Source organism: Echiichthys vipera (genome assembly GCF_963691815.1).
Source record: "Echiichthys vipera genome assembly, chromosome: 11".
NCBI lineage: Eukaryota > Metazoa > Chordata > Actinopteri > Perciformes > Trachinidae > Echiichthys > Echiichthys vipera.
The window spans coordinates 17970365-17992222 of NC_139836.1; the positions used below are offsets into that span (position 1 = coordinate 17970365).

The 21858-nt window shown below is 40.5% G+C and overlaps 3 protein-coding genes across 5 annotated transcripts in view; 2 read left to right on the plus strand and 1 right to left on the minus strand.

Annotated features, from left to right (window-relative positions):
- Positions 1–1520: 1520 nt before the first annotated feature.
- LOC310953863 (uncharacterized protein) lies at positions 1521–5815 on the minus strand. Of its 2 annotated transcripts, none has more exons than XM_083923106.1 (2): positions 5680–5815; positions 1521–3314 (listed from the first exon to the last, which is right to left on the minus strand). In XM_083923106.1, the coding sequence occupies exon 2, from the start codon at positions 3188–3190 to the stop codon at positions 1562–1564; it is 1629 nt and encodes a 542-aa protein (XP_083779232.1). In that variant the 5' UTR covers positions 3191–3314; positions 5680–5815; the 3' UTR covers positions 1521–1561. The 2 variants fall into 2 exon arrangements, with proteins under 2 accessions (XP_083779232.1, XP_083779233.1); XM_083923107.1 differs by lacking the exon at positions 5680–5815 and adding an exon at positions 4433–4539.
- A 2535-nt stretch (positions 5816–8350) lies between these two features.
- Positions 8351–11668, plus strand: ftr14l (finTRIM family, member 14-like). The gene is made up of 7 exons (XM_083922451.1): positions 8351–8935; positions 9055–9150; positions 9246–9479; positions 9627–9786; positions 9885–10031; positions 10580–10716; positions 10919–11668. Exons 1-7 carry the CDS (start codon positions 8525–8527, stop codon positions 11294–11296), a joined length of 1563 nt encoding a protein of 520 aa, XP_083778577.1. The 5' UTR covers positions 8351–8524; the 3' UTR covers positions 11297–11668.
- Positions 11669–13864: 2196 nt separating this feature from the next.
- LOC310954180 (transmembrane protein 150A) overlaps positions 13865–21858 on the plus strand; it is a 26010-nt gene continuing 18016 nt past the window's right edge. Inside the window, exons 1-4 of one of the 2 annotated variants that reach the window (XM_083923519.1) lie at positions 13865–14035; positions 14819–15066; positions 20654–20701; positions 21322–21408. In XM_083923519.1, the coding sequence (XP_083779645.1) occupies positions 15002–15066; positions 20654–20701; positions 21322–21408 (200 nt within the window). In that variant the 5' untranslated portion in view covers positions 13865–14035; positions 14819–15001. The remainder of the gene's footprint in view (positions 14036–14818; positions 15067–20653; positions 20702–21321; positions 21409–21858) is intronic. The other variant, XM_083923520.1, reaches the window with a different exon arrangement.

Below are 21858 nucleotides of genomic sequence, written 5' to 3' on the forward strand. Positions count from 1 at the left end.
TGAATAAGAACAAAAGACTCCTGAAAAACCCTAACTTTTTTTCTCAAATAACAGCTCGGCATACATTTCTACATAGCATGCAATAAGGCACCTATCTAACACAAGGAAGAAAACTATGCTACAGTTTGAAGCACAACTGTTATCAAAAAAAAAAAGGAAAAGAAAAAATATTGCTTGCTGTAATGTTCACTCCCATAAAAACTGTATATCTCTCATTCCCTTTCATATAACCCAAGCCGTATCTAAAAAAAATACATCAATTTGTAAAAGATATTTTACACAGAACAGTAAATAGAGCGCAATCCACTGGAATTCGGGGAAATCTTTTAAGTCTTGTAAAAGTGAGTTTCTCATGTAGTCTTAGTATACACACTTCTTTTAGATCAAATTGTGAGTTTGCAGACCAACATGAGTAAGAGTTACCTATATTCTATACACAGGTACATGAATTAGTCTCCAAAGCAATAAACAAAGCAAAACGTTGCATTTAATGTACATTTGGTACAAGGGGAAACTGCACAGTAAATAATTAGGACACAGGGTCTTGATTTAATAGTCTACCCAGTAGGTTTTTTTATTTTCTATTATGCATTTCCTAATGGCTAAATTGCATGTCATAATAGAATCAGGGTTTCAGCCAGTATTGCTCTCTATACAGTTGATACAGCAGTGCTGCCAACCCATCGTAGACATACAAGAAAACAACCTTATAAATATACAAGATGGCTCATGTCTGATGGAGCCCAAATTCAAGAACAAGCTGCGTGAGAACATCTGCAACATGTTTATCTCCAACACTTAAAACAAATTAAAGTCATTAAAGGAAAACAAAAGATGGAGACAAAGTGGATCAAAGTGGACCTTACTATCAAAAATGTAATCTTTTGGAACAGCACACTAGTCACCTATACATATATATATAAAAGAAAATCAAGTATTTACATTGGATTTTTTATGTTTGTTTCACATGGGTTATGTGGGTGAAAAAGAAATAACTAATTATATTGAGACAAGTTCTTCTTTGTTGGTAGCCTTGGATAAAGTTGCAGCTGAAAAGCACATGTGCCAACCTGAAGGTACATAAACTCAATTCTTCTATCAAAAAGACTAATCAGAGGGTGAAGCATTTTCCCACGGTAACATTTTTTTAGATCCCCCAAATCACATTGTTTTATTTAAAAGTGTTCAAAAGAGGTCCTGGAGCAAGTGAAGCACAATCACAAACAAGAATAGAGGCTGCAACACAATCTATTATAACCTGTCCATACTGAGCAGAAAGTACCGGGTTCAGCTCTGAATTAAAGGTTACACGGTTCTTCCTCTTTCTGAAGACTTGTGATACTGTCCATTTATTCTCCACAGCAACGCAGCAATGTGCCGTCCTGACCACTGCTGTCTATAGAAGTTGGCCTGATGTTTTCTGGGGTGTGGTGTTGTCAATGACAGGACCATTGGTAGAACATAAACAGCAGGGAGGTGGGGGGAGGGTGTGGGGCCAGTATGGGGGGGGGGGGGGGGGGTTCGCTTGCATGGGACAGAATATGAAGGTGGGATAGGGGGCTCACTGGTCTACATGGATCCTATGATGTCTGGAGAGGGACGATGAATGGTTAAAGCCTTTTCCACACTGGGAGCACCTGTACGGTTTTTCAGCGGACAAGATGTGCTGTTTTGGGAAGATGTTGTTGGGGAATACCTTACCTGTGGGGATGGTGTACTGCTGTGGTGGGGGGGTTGGTGGCGTTTGTGGCTGCTGCTGCTGCTGTTGTTGTTTATTCTCCAAGTGAACCCTCTGATGCCTAGCAAGGGAGGAGGAGTGATTGAATTGCTTGCCACAGTGACCACAGGTGTAACTCTTTCCCTCTGAGTGGACTCTTTGGTGCCGGGACAGGGAAGAGGAATGATTGAAGCCCTTTTCACAGTGGTGGCACATGTAGGCCTTGTCTCCTTGCTGGTGAACCCTCTGCTTTGGGGGAGTGCCGAACGACATTGTTTTCCCAGGCTGAGGTGGAGAAAACACTGGATTCTGCAGATGGGTCTTGTTGTGGCGAGATAGAGAAGAAGAGTGATTGAAGCCCTTGTTGCAATGTCTGCAGGTGTAGGGCTTCCCTCCGGCATGGACTTGCTGGTGCTTCTTCAGGTGGCGTTTGCGGACAAAACTCTTCCGGCACATGTTGCATTTATACGGCTTCTCACCCGAATGGATCCTCTGGTGCTCTCTAAGAGTGGCAGCGGATGCAAAACACTTTCCACATTGTGCGCATCTGTGGGGTTTGTCTCCGAGCACAACTGCAGCATGGGTCTTCTGGTGCTGCTTCAGGTTGGAAGTTGTAGCAAAGCCTTTGCCACACTGGGCACAGGTATATGGCTTCTCACGAGCATGGACCTCCTGATGCTTTTTCAGATGCCTTCTGCGGACAAAGCTCTTCCTACACTGGGTGCACTTGTAGGGCTTGTCCTCTGAATGCATCTTCATGTGTTCTCTCAGGGTGATCGCAGCAGCAAAGCTCTTACCGCACACTGAGCATCTGTGGGGCTTGTCTGGCAAATGAATCATCTGATGAGACTTGAGACTGAAGGCATCAATAACATCTTTGCCCATAATCTCAACACCAGGGGGAACGTAGGGCTTTTCTTTCATGTGAATCTTCATGTGTTGTTTGAGGCTGGCCTCCACAGCAAAGCTCTCACCGCAGTGGACACAGATGTAAGGGTTGAGGTCCTTATGGATCTCAAAGTGTTGGTGAAGATCGGCTATGCTGCCAAAAATCTCCCCGCACTCGTTGCACTGCAGGCCATGGGCTTCGTGTATGATGACACCATTTTCAGACTCCACTGTCAACTCCCCACCATGGTCAGACTCTACTTTCACCACATGCTCGTTATCTGCCTTAAGCAACACCTCTCCCAGCAGAGTTTCATTTCCTATCTCACCGTGTTCCACCTTAATGTAATCATGGTCTGACTCAGCTACAATTGCTTCCACACAGGCTACAGCTCCAAGATCTGTCCCCAGTCCCTGGATCTTTAAGTCTGACCCGTGGATCTCCAGCTCTAATCCACGCTTTTCTTCTGTCATGATCTCAGTTTCTGCTCCATAGTGAAGGTCGACATGGCTGTGGGCTATGACACACTCCGACCCAAGTGTGTCAAGGCCCGGTGTGTCACATTCAGTCTCTGACTCCGCCATGAGAACACACTCAAGCCCCACGACCTCCGTTTTCTTGCCGGACGGGGACACACAAAAAAGGAATCGGGGATACGGATCTTTGTTTTGGTCAATGGCGCGCTGGTTCTCTAGTCAGTTAGCAGACCTGCAGAGGAGGGAAATGGAAAATAAGGATTTTCACTTACATTTGTTACCAATAGTAAAACACATGAGAAAGGTCAGAAATCAACAATCATCACTGTTAAATTGTGTATTTCCGCTACAAATTCCAAAAATAGAAAAGGCCATGATAATGTATTTAGAGTCAGTTGTGACTTAATTCAAGATTTAGGTTATTCCTTTTTGGACATGGACTAATGGTAACTGAAATCATATCAGTGGAGTCTTATTATTGAAAACCAGATAATAACTAAGTCAGATTTTCTGAAAGGCTGTGTTATGTTTTATAGTCAACATTAATAGAAATCAGCTGATCGGATATGAACTGAAATAATCGAGAGTAACGCTTGTTTGCTGCAGAGGATTATCACCCATTCCCCTGGAGAAGAAGCCCTGCCTGTCCAGGACACATGCCAACTTTGGCAAACAAAATAGCACTTGGTTAGCGGCAGAGACAAGTCTTGGTGATGTGTTATTAGACAAAGTGACAAAAAGAGGCCCCGGTGGATATACCTATTCTGTATTATATCCATTGCCCTTAGTTTGTTTGAGCCAAAAACACGTCAGGGTTTGCTGCATTACACTTAGAAAACTGGGGTAAAGTGAGCGATGCATGGGTTAATTTATTTAAAAAGTTTCCATGTATATCATCAACTACAACTTGCAGCAATGTTATTAACTTAGCAAGCTAACAGATCAATTTGCTAGCTCGGGACGAACTTCATTGCACTAAGCTAACATAATTGATAAAATCAAAGTGGAGCACATCACGGTCAACTTAATCCGCAAACCCAAAACCTGACCGGCCTACAAATGCCGTGCGTCTCCGCAGTCCACTCTGCATTATGTATACATACAACTTTAAAAGGATAAGAGGAATATACATAGCAACACTCTTGTTATTAAACAGTGAACTGTTGGTTGCTAGCCTTCAATAACAGCTACAAATAGCCTCCATAGCAGCTAGTTAGCTGGTAACTGGTTAACGACACAACAGCATTGTGTTAGCCGCTAATGTGTTCGTACATTTAGCCCGCTAACTAGCTTCATAGCACAAAAAGCAACATGTGAGAAATTGTTGTTAAATAACAGTGAAGTACTTACTTTAAAATATTAAATCGAAATACGTAAGCTGGTTTCTTATTTATGACACAACTACCGACGCGGAAACTTCTCCTTGTGAGAGCATTAACAGGCCATCTTGTTGTGCCACAGCAGCACTAACAGCTAGCCAAAGATTACATGCTCGCCTAAGATGGCTGCCGCTAGCTAAGTTAGCACGAGTTAGCTTCCGCCCTTCATAACATATTGAATTAGAAGAATAGCCCCCCGAAGCGACACCCGCCATAAACGCACACACAATGATGAGCCAAACATACATATGACAGTATGAAGATTATGTTAACGCGTCGTTAAACACGCATACGACGTCGTGTGCTAACGGTGAAGTATGTTAGCACGCTAAAGAGCCGCCACACCGTGATACCAGCCAGGAGTTGGCTAACTGAAACAAAGATGGCTAACTAACCCGTGAGGGCGCTGAATGCTGGGAGAAAGGCCCGGGAAAGGGACGCCTCTTTATACTTTGGCAAAAATCGGTGCGAGAGATATAATCCCACATCAAACGCAGTTAAAAATAAAATCAGTTGCAGATAGGAACGCTCAGGCAAGTTAAGGTATGTAAACGGCTGCTGTACGGGCTCAGATGGACGTTGCCTGCCCTCCTCTACTGCGACAAACCGCACACACGACTCCAATGGCGGCCTTGCCTGCTGATGTTAGCAGCTATCCAGAGCCGAGACCGTATTAGCGCGCTGGCTACATAAAGCTAGCAACCCAGCTAATCCTGTTTGCTAGCACGGCTAAAGGCTGCTACTCCAGTTTTAGTACGAGCCTGGAGATTTTAAAGCGTTTTGCTTAACCGCCCATCCGACCATGTTAAGTTAAGTCTGGTTCTGCATGCCGAGATAAACCGGGTGATGATTCAAGAAAGGCGTACTGGGCCGATTCTATGATTTCTGAGAAAATAACCAACAGACTCAAGCTGAAATAGTGCCTTATACCTTATATTTCTGTGCTTGTCTGCTTTCTCAAATAGAACAAGATGTAACAACCAATGCGAGCCAAGGCCTGCGTGTTTCCATTACAAAGTTAGGTACTGTTATAACTGGATACACACGAAATAAACAACATAACGTAGACTATGTTACCACAATAAATACCGATTATATTCAGTTAAACAGAGACTCCATCTGCCTGCTCCTGTTCTTAACTTGAATTTACACCTTGAATCATCGCCAGGAGTTAAGGTCCACACCGATTTCTAAATTTAAAAATAATTGCACACTCACCTTATGTCCTTTTTACTTTTTCGATGGCTGAAGAAGAGAAAACAAGGAAATCGCTTATGTGCTTCAAACTCTAAGTTGAGATAGGGCTCTGCAAGCTGTTGTGTGTCTTCCTCTCTCTCTGCCTGTGTGAGTAGCTGGCGCCACAGCTCATCTGGCGCCAATGTTGGACTACCGACGCACTTTAGCAACAGCAATCATTGTCATTTCAATGCAGCAAGCGCACCACTGTCGCCCCCTGCAGCCGCGGAGACACACGCGAGCCCAACGCAAAAAACACTTATTTGGGGTCAGTGGTGGAAGAGTAGCTTACTACAGCAAATAGGTTATAATAGTTATTATAAATGATTGACTACAGTGTACACCAGGGGTCTTCAAAGCATTTTAGACCATCGACCCCTTAGCTCAAAGACCTCAAGATCGTATTCTCGATTTGTGTCACATTATTACAGTACTTCTGATCTGTATATATATTACTATTGTAAATGTTATAGTTTGTATATTGTTTTATATTTCTGTTATTACAAGTATATGTTATTTGTATAATATTGTTGTTGTTAAATATGTTGTTTGTATTGCTGGAGTTTGCCCCCCCCCCCCCCCCCCCCCCCGGGATTATTAAAGTATTTCTGATTCTGATTCTGATTATACAAATAATGTATTATACTGAGTTGTATATTAAATTGGGCCTAATAGCTAGGGAGGCCTAAAGCCTAAACACACAGCTTTTTATGGTGCATACATTACTAAGATATTACAATGATCATTGTTAACATATTCATATATTCATACATCATATGTTAATGTTAAACATTCATTTGTAAGACACATTGAATCCTTCAGCTCAATTGTATCTGTGCATGTCTACCTTAGTGGCTACTTTGCCTGTAAGCCAGTATCATCACGGTTGTGTAAATGTATTTGTTTATTTTTCCACAAATGTATCTTCGCTAATAATACATTGCATTATTTTTTCAGACATATTTTTGAAAAAACAAATGCTGGAAAGATAATCAAACAATTTGGCAGACCCCTGCAGTAACTCTGAGTACCCCTGGGGGTCTTGGGCGATATGTCTCTGGTGTAGATACTATTAAAAGTACTGAAGTAAACTTATCAAAGGGTGGCCATCAAATTAAACTTTAAGTGCCAAAAGTAGAAGCCTTCTTGCCATGTATAATGGCCAATTTCAGAAGTTTTATTACTAGACTATAGTTATTGATGCATTCATGTGTCCATTACCTTAATGTTGCAGCTGCTTTATCGCATCAGTGAGGCTATAATAATCACATCATTTGTACATAACATTACTAAGAAGCCAAACATTTCTCATGATGAGTAGTTTTACTTTTAATATGCCTATACTCTTTTGCTTTGATTTTACTTAGAATTGTAATGCAATACTATTACACTTCTTCTGCCACTGGTATTGCTGACCAGTTTTTAAAGCATTTAATGAAGTGAAAATCTGCATAACGATAGGACCTAAACAACTTAAATGACATGTAGGGAAAATACTAAACTATGGCAGCCAGGTCAGCAATGATCATAGCTATAGGTTTGTAGGTCTACTGTGTGTAAGTACAAGAGATGGGCAATAAATCAGGATATATTTCAAATATCTCAATATTGATATATTTCAAATATCTCAATATTGATATCACAACAATAGCGTTCACAATTGGTGTTTCCTCAAAATATTTTTTGATAAATACTCATCAGCAATGTGGATGTAATAACTAGGTAGATAAAGGCAAATAATAGCATCTAGAAAAATGGTAGTTCAGATAATTACATCACTTAATTGTAATGCAGGCTTTAAAAACATGGAGAAGACATCACTTATGCCATACATTAAAATAGAGTAGAATATATTTTATAGAATAGAAATTTAGTGACATTGTGCATAGAATAATGAAAATCAGTTTTATCCAAAATGTATATCTCATATTATTTCTAGCCTATATATAATTGATATACAGTATTACTCAGCCCTAAAACCCCTTGAAAGTGATACCATGGGTACAAACTTGTGAAAGTACGGACTGAGTCTGTTACAGTAGATAATATAATTAGCGCCAATTCATTGGTAGAAAAAGTTAACATATTTTCACAATATTGGAAAAACTGTGGTGGGTTTGGACAATTTGTGGGATAGAGGCTACACTGAGGGGTCTATACTTCATGTAGTAATTAATTAGTCCCACAAGGTGATGCTGTTTTCTCAGTGCAGTGTTTGATGAATATCCTTATAGTATGGGGAGCACATACATAGTTTACATATCACAGACAGAAGTCAGGTGAGTCTGGTAGGTAGGACCCTTTGGAAATCAGAAGATGAAATAAGCCTTTATTGATCGTATCTATTATACTATATATTGATATCAACACTAAAAAATAATGTTATCCATCCTTATTCCCAAATGAGAAATTATGTTTTCACATTTTCAGATAAAAATTAATCAATACTGAACTGTAAACCCTTTTTACCACGTGGTTTCAACCTAAACTTTCTTTTGTCTCAACCCTCTTTGATTCAGGCAGCACCTTTGTAGTAACACCCATTCTCTGTCCATTAAACACTCAACCAGGAATACTGGTTTTACAATGAGAGTAGAGCACATAGCTAACATTCTGTCACACGCAGCGTCAGTCACACAGTTTCACTGAAGCTGTTAACTTCGGGAGCTCCCTTTCTCTGTGTGTAACCTCATCCTGCTTACTTTTTGTCGGGTCAACTCTTCAGCTGCTGATCTGAACAGGTTAACATATTGCTGTTATAGCTAAATCACCTGTGGATTTTAATTTTGTTCTCATAACTACTGGATCATCTTTTTTTAAAAACAAGATGTCCCACCCTAGCACTCTGGATTTAGACAGGTACAGCAACTTGGAAAAACCTCGTCGCTCTACCAATCGAACCCAGTCCAGGTCACAGGGCAGATCTCAGGCCCAGGATGGGGAAGTCATGTGTGACTTCTGCACAACAAGGAAGCAGAAGGCTGAGAAGTCCTGCTTGGTGTGCCTGGCATCGTACTGTGAGACCCACGTTCAGACTCACTACGACTACCCTGCCCTGATGAAGCACAAGCTGGTCAAAGCGACTGGTCAGATGAGAGAGAAGCTCTGCGCACAGCACGACAAGTTGCTCGAGGCTTTCTGTCGCACTGATGAGACATCAGTGTGCGTTTTGTGCATGATGGATGAACATAAACACCACGACACTGTCCCAGCTGGAACTGAGAGGACTGAGAAACAAGTGAGTGGTGAAAGCAATCTCTCAGTAATACATGTGGTCAAGATACTCACTGAGGGATTTCAAATGTTTTTTTATCGTACAAGGCTGACATGAACACTTAAATGTTCTTCCCTCTACAGAAACAACTTGGTACCACGCTGCACAAGTCTCAACAAAGGATTGACCAGAGAGTTAAAAAGTGGCAGGATCTCCGACAAGCTGTTGAATCAGTTAGAGTAAGAAAAAAAAACAATCATCACTCAAGTTGTACTGCTTTACAACTACATTTTAATAACTCCTTTCCCTCTCTTTCCGATCTGTATCTCATCAGCACTCGGCTCAAACTGCCCTAGAGGAGAACGAGCGGATCTTCACTGAGATTCTGCGTTCCATGGAGCGGAAGTACACTGAAGTCAAGGAGATGATTCTCTCCCACGAAAGGTCCACGTTGACGCGGTCCGAGATACTGCTGGACCGCTTGGAGGAAGAGATCACTCTGCTGAGGAAGAAACACACTGACCTGGAGAAGCTTTCACACACCGATGATCACATACACTTTCTGCAGGTTAGGTTCATCTGAACTGAGGTCCAGTCCGAGACCTTGTATGGTGCAAAAATCAGGAGTCTTCTTAGAAAGATAATACGACTAGTATTACACAATGTTTAGGCTCATCTTTATCTTTTTCTCCACCCTTTTTTCTTTTTTTACCAGAGCTGGCAGTCTCTGTCAGGCCCTTCAGGATATGAAGATCTCAACAACATCGGTGTTGCTCCCAATTACTCCTTTGAATCCACCAAGAGAGCCATCGCTGCACTGAAATTAAACGTAGAAGAAGTCAGCAAGATAGAATTGAGCAAAATCTCAGCAGCAGGTGGGCAAATTCGTCTTTTATCAGCCCACGTATAGCATGGATGCCTCTCTGCTGTTCCTCTGAGCTTATGCTGTCGTGTTTTGATCTGTTTCTTCTAGTTAAGGATGTCTACATCACACAAGAAGTTGAGGCGACGAGGAGAGAATCAGTTTTGTGGGAAGAGCCTAGGGCAAGAGAGGAGCCTAGGGCAAGAGAGGAACCGAGGACAAGAGAAGAACCGAAGACCAGAGAGGATTTCCTGAAATGTGAGTTATTTGTTTACTTTTTACAGAGAAGGATACCTTTAACCTGTTGTGAAACTTCGAACACAAAGTCAGCAAGGCTACTTCTCAAACCCCACTCATATTCCAGCAAGTGAAGCGTATTCTGTACTCAGAAAAAAATGACAGTCTTAGGGACATATAGCACGGACATCTCCATCCCTAACACAGGCATGATTTCAACATGTGGTGAAATAACTGAACAGTGTTACAGGAGATATCCAGCTTGCAGAACTGGTTTGGTGAAATGTTGAGTATCACTTAAACAAACACAGGCGTTCCTGCTATAGTACTTCACCTGTGGAAAGTATTTTAACAAGCTGAGGATTGGGCGTTATAAACCAAAGGATTTAGTAGTCTAACTTTTATAAATTCTCAACATATTAGTGTCAGGATTTAGGGGAGTTATGTGCAACAGGTTGAAGCAAAAGAATAGAACAGAAACTCCTAATCTCAAAAGCATGAAATAAACATCAAACAGAAACTAAACAATGCAGACAGGATTCATATTGACATTGTCCTCCATTGTTTAGACTCTTGCCAGTTGACTCTGGATGTCAACAGTGTTCATCCGAACCTTCACCTCTCCGAGGCTAACCGAACAGCTACAATGAAGACTGAGCCTAAGAACTACCCGGATCACCCAGACCGATTCGAGCACTGGCAGCAGGTAAGAATTTACTGGCCGCCAGGATGTCATTTTGTGCCTATATTGATTGAAAATTGCTGTCCAAATCAGTCTTTTAGTATTAGTCTTTGAGGTTATTCTTACAATAAAAGTGCTTTCAGTTGTGCAGTTGCAGACTCTCATCTTAATAACTGTTAAAAGCCGAGCATAAACTTTGTCTTTCAATCTCTCTCATTATGTCCAGGTGTTGTGCAGGGAGAGCGTGTCTGGTCGTTGTTACTGGGAGGTGGACTGGAGAGGAACAGAAATAGACATGGCAGTCACCTACAGGGGAATCCGTCGTAAAGGAAGCAGCAATGAATGCAGCCTGGGCTGGAACGACAAGTCCTGGAGTTTGTACTGCTCTGACAAATTCTCCTTTGTGCACAATAATAGGAGCAAAGATATTGCAGCTCCAGTGGCATCTCGCATTGGCATCTATCTGGATCATGCAGCAGGAATACTTGCATTTTACAGCATCTCGAATGGCATGCAGCTTCTGCACAGAGTCCAGACTACATTTACTCAGCCCCTCTACCCTGCATTTAGTGTGTGGGGCTTTGGTACTAGTATAAGAGTTTAAGAGAGCTGCCATAGTGGTAGTAATCTCCAAACCCATCGGCTATCAGCCAGACAACGATCTAGCTTCAGTTTCTGCATTCATATGCACGTCTGTTTAAAGAGATTATAGTGCTATAGTAATATGCATCAAATTGACATATTCTCAATATTGCTGTAAATATGTGAGAGAGGGTGTTTAAATAATTCTTTTTGATGCACCTTTTGCAAAATGTAACATCGGTAAACTATGTTTTAATGTAAATTATCCAATGAATCAATCAATCAGTCCAATAAAAGTGAGTTATTTTGATCAAAGAAAGTTATTTCTAAGCAATCTAGACTACACAATGTGTGGGGAAATATGCAATACTTGATTATCATGTTACGTGTCATGTTCCATATATTTCTTTTCTAGTATGTTAAATCATATTATATTTATATTGCTATCACGTTACAGATGGAATAAAATCAGTTTCTAAAATACCCAAGCTTTATTTGACACTTATTCATAGCATATATACCGCTCTATGCATACAGGTAGAGTTGCTGTTGTTTTTCACTCTCTTGGATCCATTAGTATACAACAAACTACCCCTCCAGTATCTGGGCCCAGTGACACATGTAATCAACTTGTTCGAAACATCAAAATCCACAGAAGATATTTTTGATCATTATTACTAGACATTAGGCCTCATTAGGGGGGTGCAGGTATGAATAGACATTTACAAGTTAAAGCTCTAGGGGGCAGCAGAAACATGTTTGGTTGGCTCAAATACACACGATATCTCTCTCTCTCTCTCTCCCCCCCTCTCTCTCTCTCTCTCTCTCTCTCTCTCTCTCTCTCTCTCTCTCTCTCTCTCTCTCTCTCTCTCTCTCTCTCACACACACACACAGAAGCAGACCAGTGGCCAGTTTTACTACTGATGTTGTTTATTGCCTGAGAGGCGTCTAACTTTCGTGAGAGAAGAAAACAATCCATCAAGGTCAACCCGAAGAGGGAAGAAAGCAACAGAAGCGCTTGTTTTTCTGTACAAAGATAAGCCAACATAAGGATATGAATATTGTACTTCCTTCACCTGAACTGCGTTGCTAGGAAACAGCTGACTAACGCGTTTATGGTTTGTTTGAAGGAAACTAGGATTTGTCCACTTGTTGTCAGGGTCTCACTCAAAATGTCAACTGTGAAATATTGTGTTGGTAAATGATTTTTTCTTGAACTGCATATTTGCACCGACAGACACCCCATAATACATATATAAATGTATAGTACAATAAGGCCTACAAGGTAATCAGTGGTGGGAAGTAACTAAGTAGTCTACATTTACTCAAGGACTGCAGGCTACTTAAGTACAATTTTGAGGTACATGGAGCCAACAACTGTATAATACTTTGGTTACTAGTTAGCCCACTTCACAGATTCAGATTAGTATTAATATATATATATACACATTTATCTTTCAACAATTATAATCCAATAATATATTCTAATGAAATGGGCCATTCGGCTAAATGAATACTCTTTTTGTACTTTAAGTGTATTTTGATGATAGTGCTTATGTACTTTTAACATATTATAACATTTCTAGTGCTTTTACTGTCAGTCTACCTCTTCCCACTTCAAGCACCTTAAATAGCACAGCAGCGCTTCTTTTGAATGTACAGTTTTTGATAATTATTTTTTCTGCTGTTTATATACCTTGTATTCAACCCTTTTATGGTATTCGGGTCAAATTGACCCGTTTCAAGTTTTTGCAAGAAGAAAATGGTAAAAGGTTTTTTTTTCTACCTGAAACTCAGTGGCCTTAGCTTAAAACATGTACAGACAAAAAATAATACACACACACACAAAGATAATGTTACAATATTATGATACAAGAACAGAGAAGCTGTTTGCTCTCACTGTCCCCCACTCTTTACCCTCTGTCATGTGTCCTCCTCCACCACCACGACCACAAAATAACGAATCACACTTCCATTGTGTTCTAGTAGAGACTGCTTGCAATTATTAAACATATACGGTATCTCTCTATTGATTGAAGTTGAGATACAATATATGTTAATGGTTTCTGAAGTCAAATTTTTCAGACTTGTTTTAAAACCCCAAATATGACCCGGGTCAATTTGACCTCAGGGATACCAGAGGGTCACAAATGTGAAGGCCACACAAGGGTTAAGAATGTCTTTTGCACTGTTTTTAACTTTTTAACATGTCGTCGTTCACTCGTGGTGCACAGTGGCTCCTTAATTTCGTTGTACTGTAGCTCGTGCAATGACAACAAAGGCTATCTTATCTTATGTTAACAGAGTATTTCTACGGTTTGGTTACTACTTTTACTTTAAGTAAATGCTCTGAGTACTTTCCCCACCACTTCAAGTATTTAAACTACATTTACTTTAGTGTCGTTATTTTTGCTTTGCACCCCGCTCGCTCGGTGCACCCCCGAAGTGAAATGCAACGCACGCAGCCACGAGCGCGCTACAGGTTTGAGGGGGCGGAGCCAAACAGCTGGATACTCCGGGGTGTCTCGTGGCGGCGATGCGACGGGAGAGCGAGCCTCCCCCTCTCCAATTCAAAGCGGAAAAACGGCTAACGGGACTGCAGTTGTTCGGGACAGAAAAGACAGGATTTGATATAAAAGATACGACTTCACTGTGCCCCGCGTCTGTGGAGGGGTTTGGGGTTACCAGAGGTGTAGGGGACAGGTCGACGTACTCAAAGTTACCCAAAAAAACAGCACAAACTTGCTACAGCTAACAGGAGGTGAGTACCACGGATTTGCTTCTGATGTTCGTCGGTGTTGCTAGAGGTTAGTATGCTATATCTTTATTTCATATAATACCTTTTACAGACAAAGTCACAAAGTGCTTCACATGATAAAAAGGTAAAAATAAGACCCAAACGGCAAGAAAATGAAAAAGACTTAAAAACAAAACAAAATTACAAACATGAATCAAACGACATTTTAGTGTTTTCATTTACCAAATGTAGTTGTTAAAATAATATGAGTAAACCTACATGTGATCTATAACCTATTATAAAGGCAGCGAGACAGTATCCTTATTAAATAAAGCAGTACAACAAAGTTAAGCGCATCATGCAGCTAATATAAAGAAACAAAGAAGATACAAAGCGTCACAAAAGCAGTATGTATTCGTATACAGGTGTTTTTGTTTATAATGTACCTCTTTAAAACAGTTTTTAGCTATTTTTAACTGTTATTTTTTGTTATTGTTTTTTGTACTGTGTACGTTGGCTATTATATTTTGCATTTTGCATCTGTTGTTGATGCTTTTGTTATTTGCACTATCCTCTTTTGCTGCCATGTAAATTTCACCACTGTGAGACTAATAATGGAGTATCTTCTCTTAACCCTTTCTATAAGCTCCTCTCTGTACATTATATTGCTGTGAGCATCACATTAACCTGAGTCTATTTCAGGTTATATAAACTAGCGAGGCGTGCTGATGATTATTATTGCTTTCTGAATAGAAGGTGAACGATCCTGATCTATAACTCACTCCCCTCCTCCTCTCCTTTCACCAGCTACAAGGACACTTCTGTCCTTGGCAGTGTCCTCTCTACCATCCACCATCTTCAAGAAAATGAATCAGTCGGTGGCAATGCAGATGTCAGTCACATTCAGTTAAATGTTAGTACTACTTGAGCAGACAACGCTCGGCTGGCCGAAGAGGAAAAAGAAGAAAGGGGCTGCGAAGGTGCTGGAAGATGTCTCTCTGGATGATACTGCCTGTTAGCCTCCCAGTTCTGACCATCACTGGGATATGGGTTGTGTAAGTATTACATTTCTTTGGTAGTAAAGACACTCTAACATCCACGTTTTAAACTCAAAATCAAGTATGACCAAAGGGTCAACTGGTACTGAAATGGTTTGCTACATTATCTGCTACCTTGGTAGAGAGTGAGGCTCAGTGCAAGTTTTATTTCACATCAAGGATGATATATAGCTTATGATTTAAGAGCATAATAAGATTCTGTGACGCAAAAGTAGTTTTTCCTGCCAATACAGTTACCGTCTGTCAAAAGTGAAAGGACCATTATTTCCCACAAGAACACATCATTTCTGCATTGTTAGCCACAATATTTCAACCGACACTTATTTGGCTCTTCACACACTTTATTTTAAATGTGGCCATACACAAAGAAAGCACCTTATCCCCATTGAATGTATTGCAGGGATGAACAATCACAAAATATAATCTCCACATCAAAATCCCAAAGCCCCACTGAGTAATTAGTGTCCAATTTGAATACAATGAAAAAATGATGTAAGGAGTTTTTCATCTATAGCTTTCTTAAATATCACAGTGTACATAACCCAGAAATATCATCATAATGAAAATGATATTTTGAGAATAGAATACACAGAATAAACATAGTGATACCTAGGCCATATTCTAACAAATTAAATATCTCTTATTTATGTCAAAGCAAAAACCATTTGATACCTCAGCCTCTGTTGCCTTCAACGCAGCATATTTACCCTGAATTCCTGGGAGCCATGGCAATTGCATGTGGATTAACTCTCTCCAGGAAAGATCTGGGACTATCACCCCTCTTTTAAAAGAGAGACATGCAGGGACACAGTATATCTTCTGTCTGCAGTACGGCATATGAGCAGATGTACTGGAGAGAAAAGAGTGATTACCTCCTAGTTATGATTGGGTTGACAGCTCTCCTCCTTGCTCTGTTATTACTTTGGGAGGAGGAATGTTTACCCCAAGGGGAGAAAGATAGATGGCCCAATTCCTGTTTGTCATAGTTAACATGTATGTTGAGTTGCATGGGAGTTCACCGTCTAATCAGGTGCCAACTCTGAGAGCTTGTACACCAAGTAGTGCTTGTGAATGTGGTTTGCTTCACAGTCCAATCAGGACTGTCTTCAGGTGTGGAGGGCTTTGCAGAAAAGATGTTGCTTCAGGCCTATACTGAGTTGGAGAACGGTGCTGGTGAAAATTAGTGTTGCACATTTCTTTCTTCTTTTGGCATTTGTTTCTGAGGTAGAACGTCGATTTGAGTTAGGATGCCAAATGCTGCTGCTGACTGTCAGTCCCTTTAACCCAATTTCCTTCCTGTTACCTTGACAAGGACTCCTTGTTTCTAAGAGCAGTCAAGGGTCCTTTTCCAGACTAGTGGAATGTCAAAGGATGTGACATTTCATGTTGTGTAACTCCCTCTTTCACTGTGGGTGAGTGGGTGGGAGTTAGGTAAATATTAGAAAGCTGCAATAGAGAGCGTAAGCAGAACTTTCACTCAGCATCTGTTGGCCATGCCCAGTGCGTGAAAAGTCTGTGTTGAAGAGGAAGGCTTGTGCCCACCCAAGAGTCTTGGCTTTCATTCTTTTTCTGACCTTTAATAAGTTAAGCAATGTGCTTGAAACATCAGTGTAGCTCCACGCTGCCTGTAAGAAGTGGCTCTCGCTGTCAATGATGAGGATTTGAAAAAAAAAAAATTGGAATAGGAAGTGTAGAGGCCTTTGGTTTGAATGACTTCAGCACATCTGCGCCCACAGGACATGTGTAAATGTTTATGTGATCCTTCTTCGGCAACATGCAATACCCTCACTGCAATTGTCTCCCAATCAGCCCGCAAATTTCTTGCAAGACAATTCTCCCGTCACACTGCAAAACGGATTAAGCAGTTCCTTTAAAACTAAGAAAATTTAAACAATGAAATGGCCTGCCCAGAGTTCAGATCTAAACCCCATAGAGAATCTCTGGAAAATCATTGGCCACAAAGTAATGGCTAAGAAACCCCCTACAGTTACTGAACTGTGGAAGAGATTGCAGGAAGAATGGACGCAGGTCAAACCAGAGCAGTGTGAGAAATCAGTGATGTCCTGTGGGTGTAGATGTGCTGAAGTCATTCAAAGAAAGGGCCTCTGCACTTACTATTAATGTTTGAATCCTATAGCCCTAAGAAAACATTGTTTAAAACTTTTTCTCACACAATAGTTACTGTTCTGTTGAAGTGCCTTGGTTATTTAAAAAACATGCTAGTACAGCAGTGGTATAGTCACAGAGAATATTCTATCAAATTCTGAACAATAAAAAATAAAAATATTTCAGAATAAATCAAGTATTAATACTTTATTAATTAAAGTTGATCCCCAGTTAATTTTGTTTTCAGTTTTAAAATACTGTATATTTTAGGCACTACAGCAACCATCCAGTGAAGCCTCTACTGCCAAGATTCATTCATAGTTTATGCATCACACCCTTTTCTGTGACTTCTCATATGTTATTTTTGCACAGCTTTTGGGAATTCTCACTGTTGTTCACCAGATCCTTGTGTGGAAGTCTTTCCACTTATGTATTGCTCCGAGGCATGCAATTACAGTTTACAACCACTGCTGAGCTTTGATAGAGGTCTAATTATTTAAATAAACCTATTATTAATCAGCCTTCTCCAAGCACAGAATGCACTAGTTTAGTTTCACATACCGCTAAAAAAAGACCACTTTATTTAGAAATTTTCCAGAACTGCACTGCTGCTATTTTAGCTTCGGAAGCTGACCGAATATAAAACCGAAAAAAATGTGCCTCAAAAGTTGTGGAAAATGTAACAACTTCAGCTGGCTACAGTTTTTTTTCCTATATATTTTCTAATGAAGTCCCTTGGTAATCCTCGCTGTAAGCTTCTTTTGTTTTTGTCAAGTTGGTGTCATTTCATTGGAGCTCTGGAAGCTTTCTACCTGACGGCCATATTCCACTCACACCAGTGAGTTTCCTCCTCATTGCATTATGCAAGAGCAGTGCTCTCTGCAGACAACATGTCGGCCATCTGCCTTATATGACTTTCACATGGTGATTCACATAGCCTAATGCCAACCAATAACCAGCCAACCAAATGTTGCCGACCTCTACCGCAATCAGAGTAGTGTTAGAAAATGAAGAAACTAGTTGCATAAATAAAGTGGCAAGATGAGATGTTTCCAGGGCTAAAACTATCATTTGTAATTGTAAACCTTGATTCTAGTTGTTAGAATTTAAAATTAAAGTTTGGCAAATATTAACAACAAATAAATCAATCAGTTATTTCCCTCTCTGCTTCATACTGAGCAGCACAACCAGGCATTCCACACGCAGGGTTTTGCATATTTACAGCTGCTGTTCCATATGACTTGGACGTGTTTGGACAGAACAGACACCGTTGGCCTGTAAATGCAGCTGGTGGTGAAATGATCAAGGGCCTGACACTTAAACCCAAAATTGTAATTATATCTGAAAATGAGCCATTCATTGGTCATCAACCCAAACCAACTCACTCCCTGGTGGAAACAAATCTGCTCTTTCAGTGCAACCTGAAAATGGGCTATGAAGTGAGCACTATTAGTGTTAGTGAACAGTTAATTCTTGTGTGTGATCATTGTAGCCTAATTGTGCTCCAAAGATATACCCATCATAGTTGGAAGTTTAAAAATATCTGATAGCAATATATCAGTCGATAGTAAACAACAAATCTGGTATGGATAGAATGTGTGCTGGACAAACTATTTACTTTACTAGTAGTTTTGTGGGCAGCAACAATAACTTTTGCTGAATAATGTATGCTGCCCGTAAAAGGATACTACCAAATTTAAACCACCTCTGTATCATGGCAATGTGTGCAGTGTGTGCAGATGGTGTTTAGCTTCCCTCTGTGGCAAAATTTCCTGCCGAGCTTTGCAGCGGAGGTCTAATAAAACATTAATTAACCCTAAACGTTCAAAAACTATACACTTCAGATCACTTAGCATCATTGAAAAAAACTGACAAAAAAGATTATATCATTTTAAAACAGTACGAGTTTTCCCTCTTGGATGCAATTCTTGGCAGGGATACAAAACTCAGCACAACACCCGTAAGCTAATGAGGGCCCATATGTCGCCTGTCCGAGTAATTGTTCCAGCCCTAGTTTTATTTTAATGGATGACTGTCAGTCTCAATCACATCATGTACCCAGAACTTCCATTTATTTCTAGTGTTTAAATGTGTAATTAAGTTGTGGACTGTGGATCATATTGACTCTAAAGCAAGCGTCAAAGTCTTTATCTGAGATACAAAATGGGCCGTGAGCTTGTAGAATACAGTTTCTATCTTTTGATCCTCTGGCCATTGACCTCTCTGTGGATGTGGCGGGTCAGTGACCTGACCAAGTAAACACTACTGTTTTCGGATTTTTAGAAGTAATCAAACCAGTTTTGATGACTCAAACCAGTCTCTTATCTCTTTGGCTTTTCTGAGTCCCTGATTGAGTGAGAAGAAACAGTCAAATGTCAGATAACCTGGTCCTACAGGTTGAACAAACAAGTGCAAAATCAGTGGTAGATCAGAGGTCACTGTATTAGCTCTGTAGCCCAGATGTTGAACTGCTGGCCCTTGGACTCCGTCCATACCATCTGTCCAGAGAGATCCTGCATGTCATCAATACATCAGACTAATATATAGTTATATATATATATATATATATTTATTCTGTTTTTCTAATATATGTTTTCTGTATAATATTTGTTGTTTGTATAACTACAAGTATATCTGGATTTTTGCAATGAAAATAATTTCCCCCTGGGATTATTAAAGTATTTTTGATTCTGATTCTGATATTATTAGGTGATTGTATGGGCTATGGTTCTAAATATCTTATTCTGAATTATTACTCATTAAAGAGATAGTTTGGGAAGTTGTATTGTATGAGGTTCTTATCCATAGTCAATGTCTTACCCACTGTAGATGACGGTTAGCACACCCCCAGTTTGGAGAAGCAGACAGTACCGGCACAGAAGCTGCTGTGGACGGGGGCTGGAGCAAAACGTCCTTTAGCCATCTTAAACCCCCCCCCCCCCCCCCCCCCCCCCGTATAGCTTTATTTAGGCTATTTTCACTGCTTTACCTATCAGACAGCGTTTTTCTCCAGTTTGCACAGAAGATTCCCCTCTCTCTCTGCAAAAGTTCTTCTCCCGTATACTATGGCTCATAAGGATATCCTCTTGTCTCCACGGTCAACAGCATTTTGTCACTGTTCTAATCCCTTTTCCCCCCACTATTTTTTTGTGTTTGTTTATTCCATAAACTGCGGAAAGTCTGACTCAAACACTGAGTCTGCTAAATATAGCGTGCATTTAAAATGATAGAGATTTTTAAAGACATTGCTTTAGCTTCCATGTTGGTACTCCTGTCTGCTTCTCCAAACTGGGGGCGTGCTATTCATCTACTGTAGGTAAGACACTGACTATGGATAAGTTCCTCATACAACTCCACTTCAAAATAGCTGAACTATCCCCTTAAGTCTCACTGGATGACACTGTAAGCATAAAATAAGCTCACAACGTACCGGCATTGTTGTTTTCTGTTTTGGCTAATCATACTATCTCTCTTTTAGGTATGCCATGGCACTGTACAATCAACATGTCTGCCCTGTGGATAACTGGTATGTTGCTATATCTGTCCTCATTTTTGCTTCATACATTACATCTGTTGATCCCTTCACACTCTCAGAATAATTCCTTGCAATCTGGTGATTTGTAAGTTTCTTTCTTCCCCAGTATTTCTCTTTATGGAATGTAGTTAGCTCCATTGATACATTAAGTAATGGGATTATTTCCCAGTTGGTCACCTCGCAAATGTTTGACAGAGGCACTTAAATCCACACACACAAACCAAAGGCATAAACTAAGAGTACATTGACATGGATCTAAACTGTGATTTCACGTTTGTTATGGAATAGAACAGACTATTCTCCTGAACCCTGGGTTTGTTTCAGACAAGCTGAGGTTAATCTCTACCAGCTACTATTCGATGGCACAGTAGTTTTCTGCCCTTGACTCAGCAACCCTAAAAACAATAGAAAGCCTGTTTGTGACCCCACAACATGGCACCCACACAAGAAATTATGATTACTGTTACTGTACTGTGATCCAAACATTTCCCAGCAGGATTGAAGTTGTACTGATATTTCCACAAGTAAATATTCATGTGATTTAGCCTTTAAATGTTACCATAACTTTGTTTTGTGTGTGCACACGTGTGCATTTATGTTTGATGTTCCAGGTTGTACAATCAGTCATGTGAAGAGGATCTGTATTTGCAGAGTGGGCCAACCTTGTGCTGCACGCTAGACAATGTACCTCTCATCAGGTTAGTGAGACTCCCACCCTAAACCCAAACCCTACATCTCTCTGTCTCTTTTTGTCTCTTTGTTTCTAGTTTCTGTCTGGTGATGAAAAACAGGAACACTGTCCCATTGTTTTACATGACCCCTGTCAGCACATTGTTGATAAAAAAAAGCGAGTGATCTTGAAGGTGTGTGTGTGTGTGTGTGTGTGTGTGTGTGTGTGTGTGTGTGTGTGTGTGTGTGTGTGTGTGTGTGTGTGTGTGTGTGTGTGTGTGTGTGTGTGTGTGTGTGTGTGTGTGTGTGTGTGTGTGTGTGTGTGTGTGTGTGTGTGTGTGTGTGTGTGTGTGTGTGTGTGTGTGTGTGTGTGTGTGTGTGTGTGTGTGTGTGTGTGTGTGTGTGTGTGTGTGTGTGTGTGTGTGTGTGTGTGTGTGTGTGTGTGTGTGTGTGTGTGTGTGTGTGTGTGTGTGTGTTCT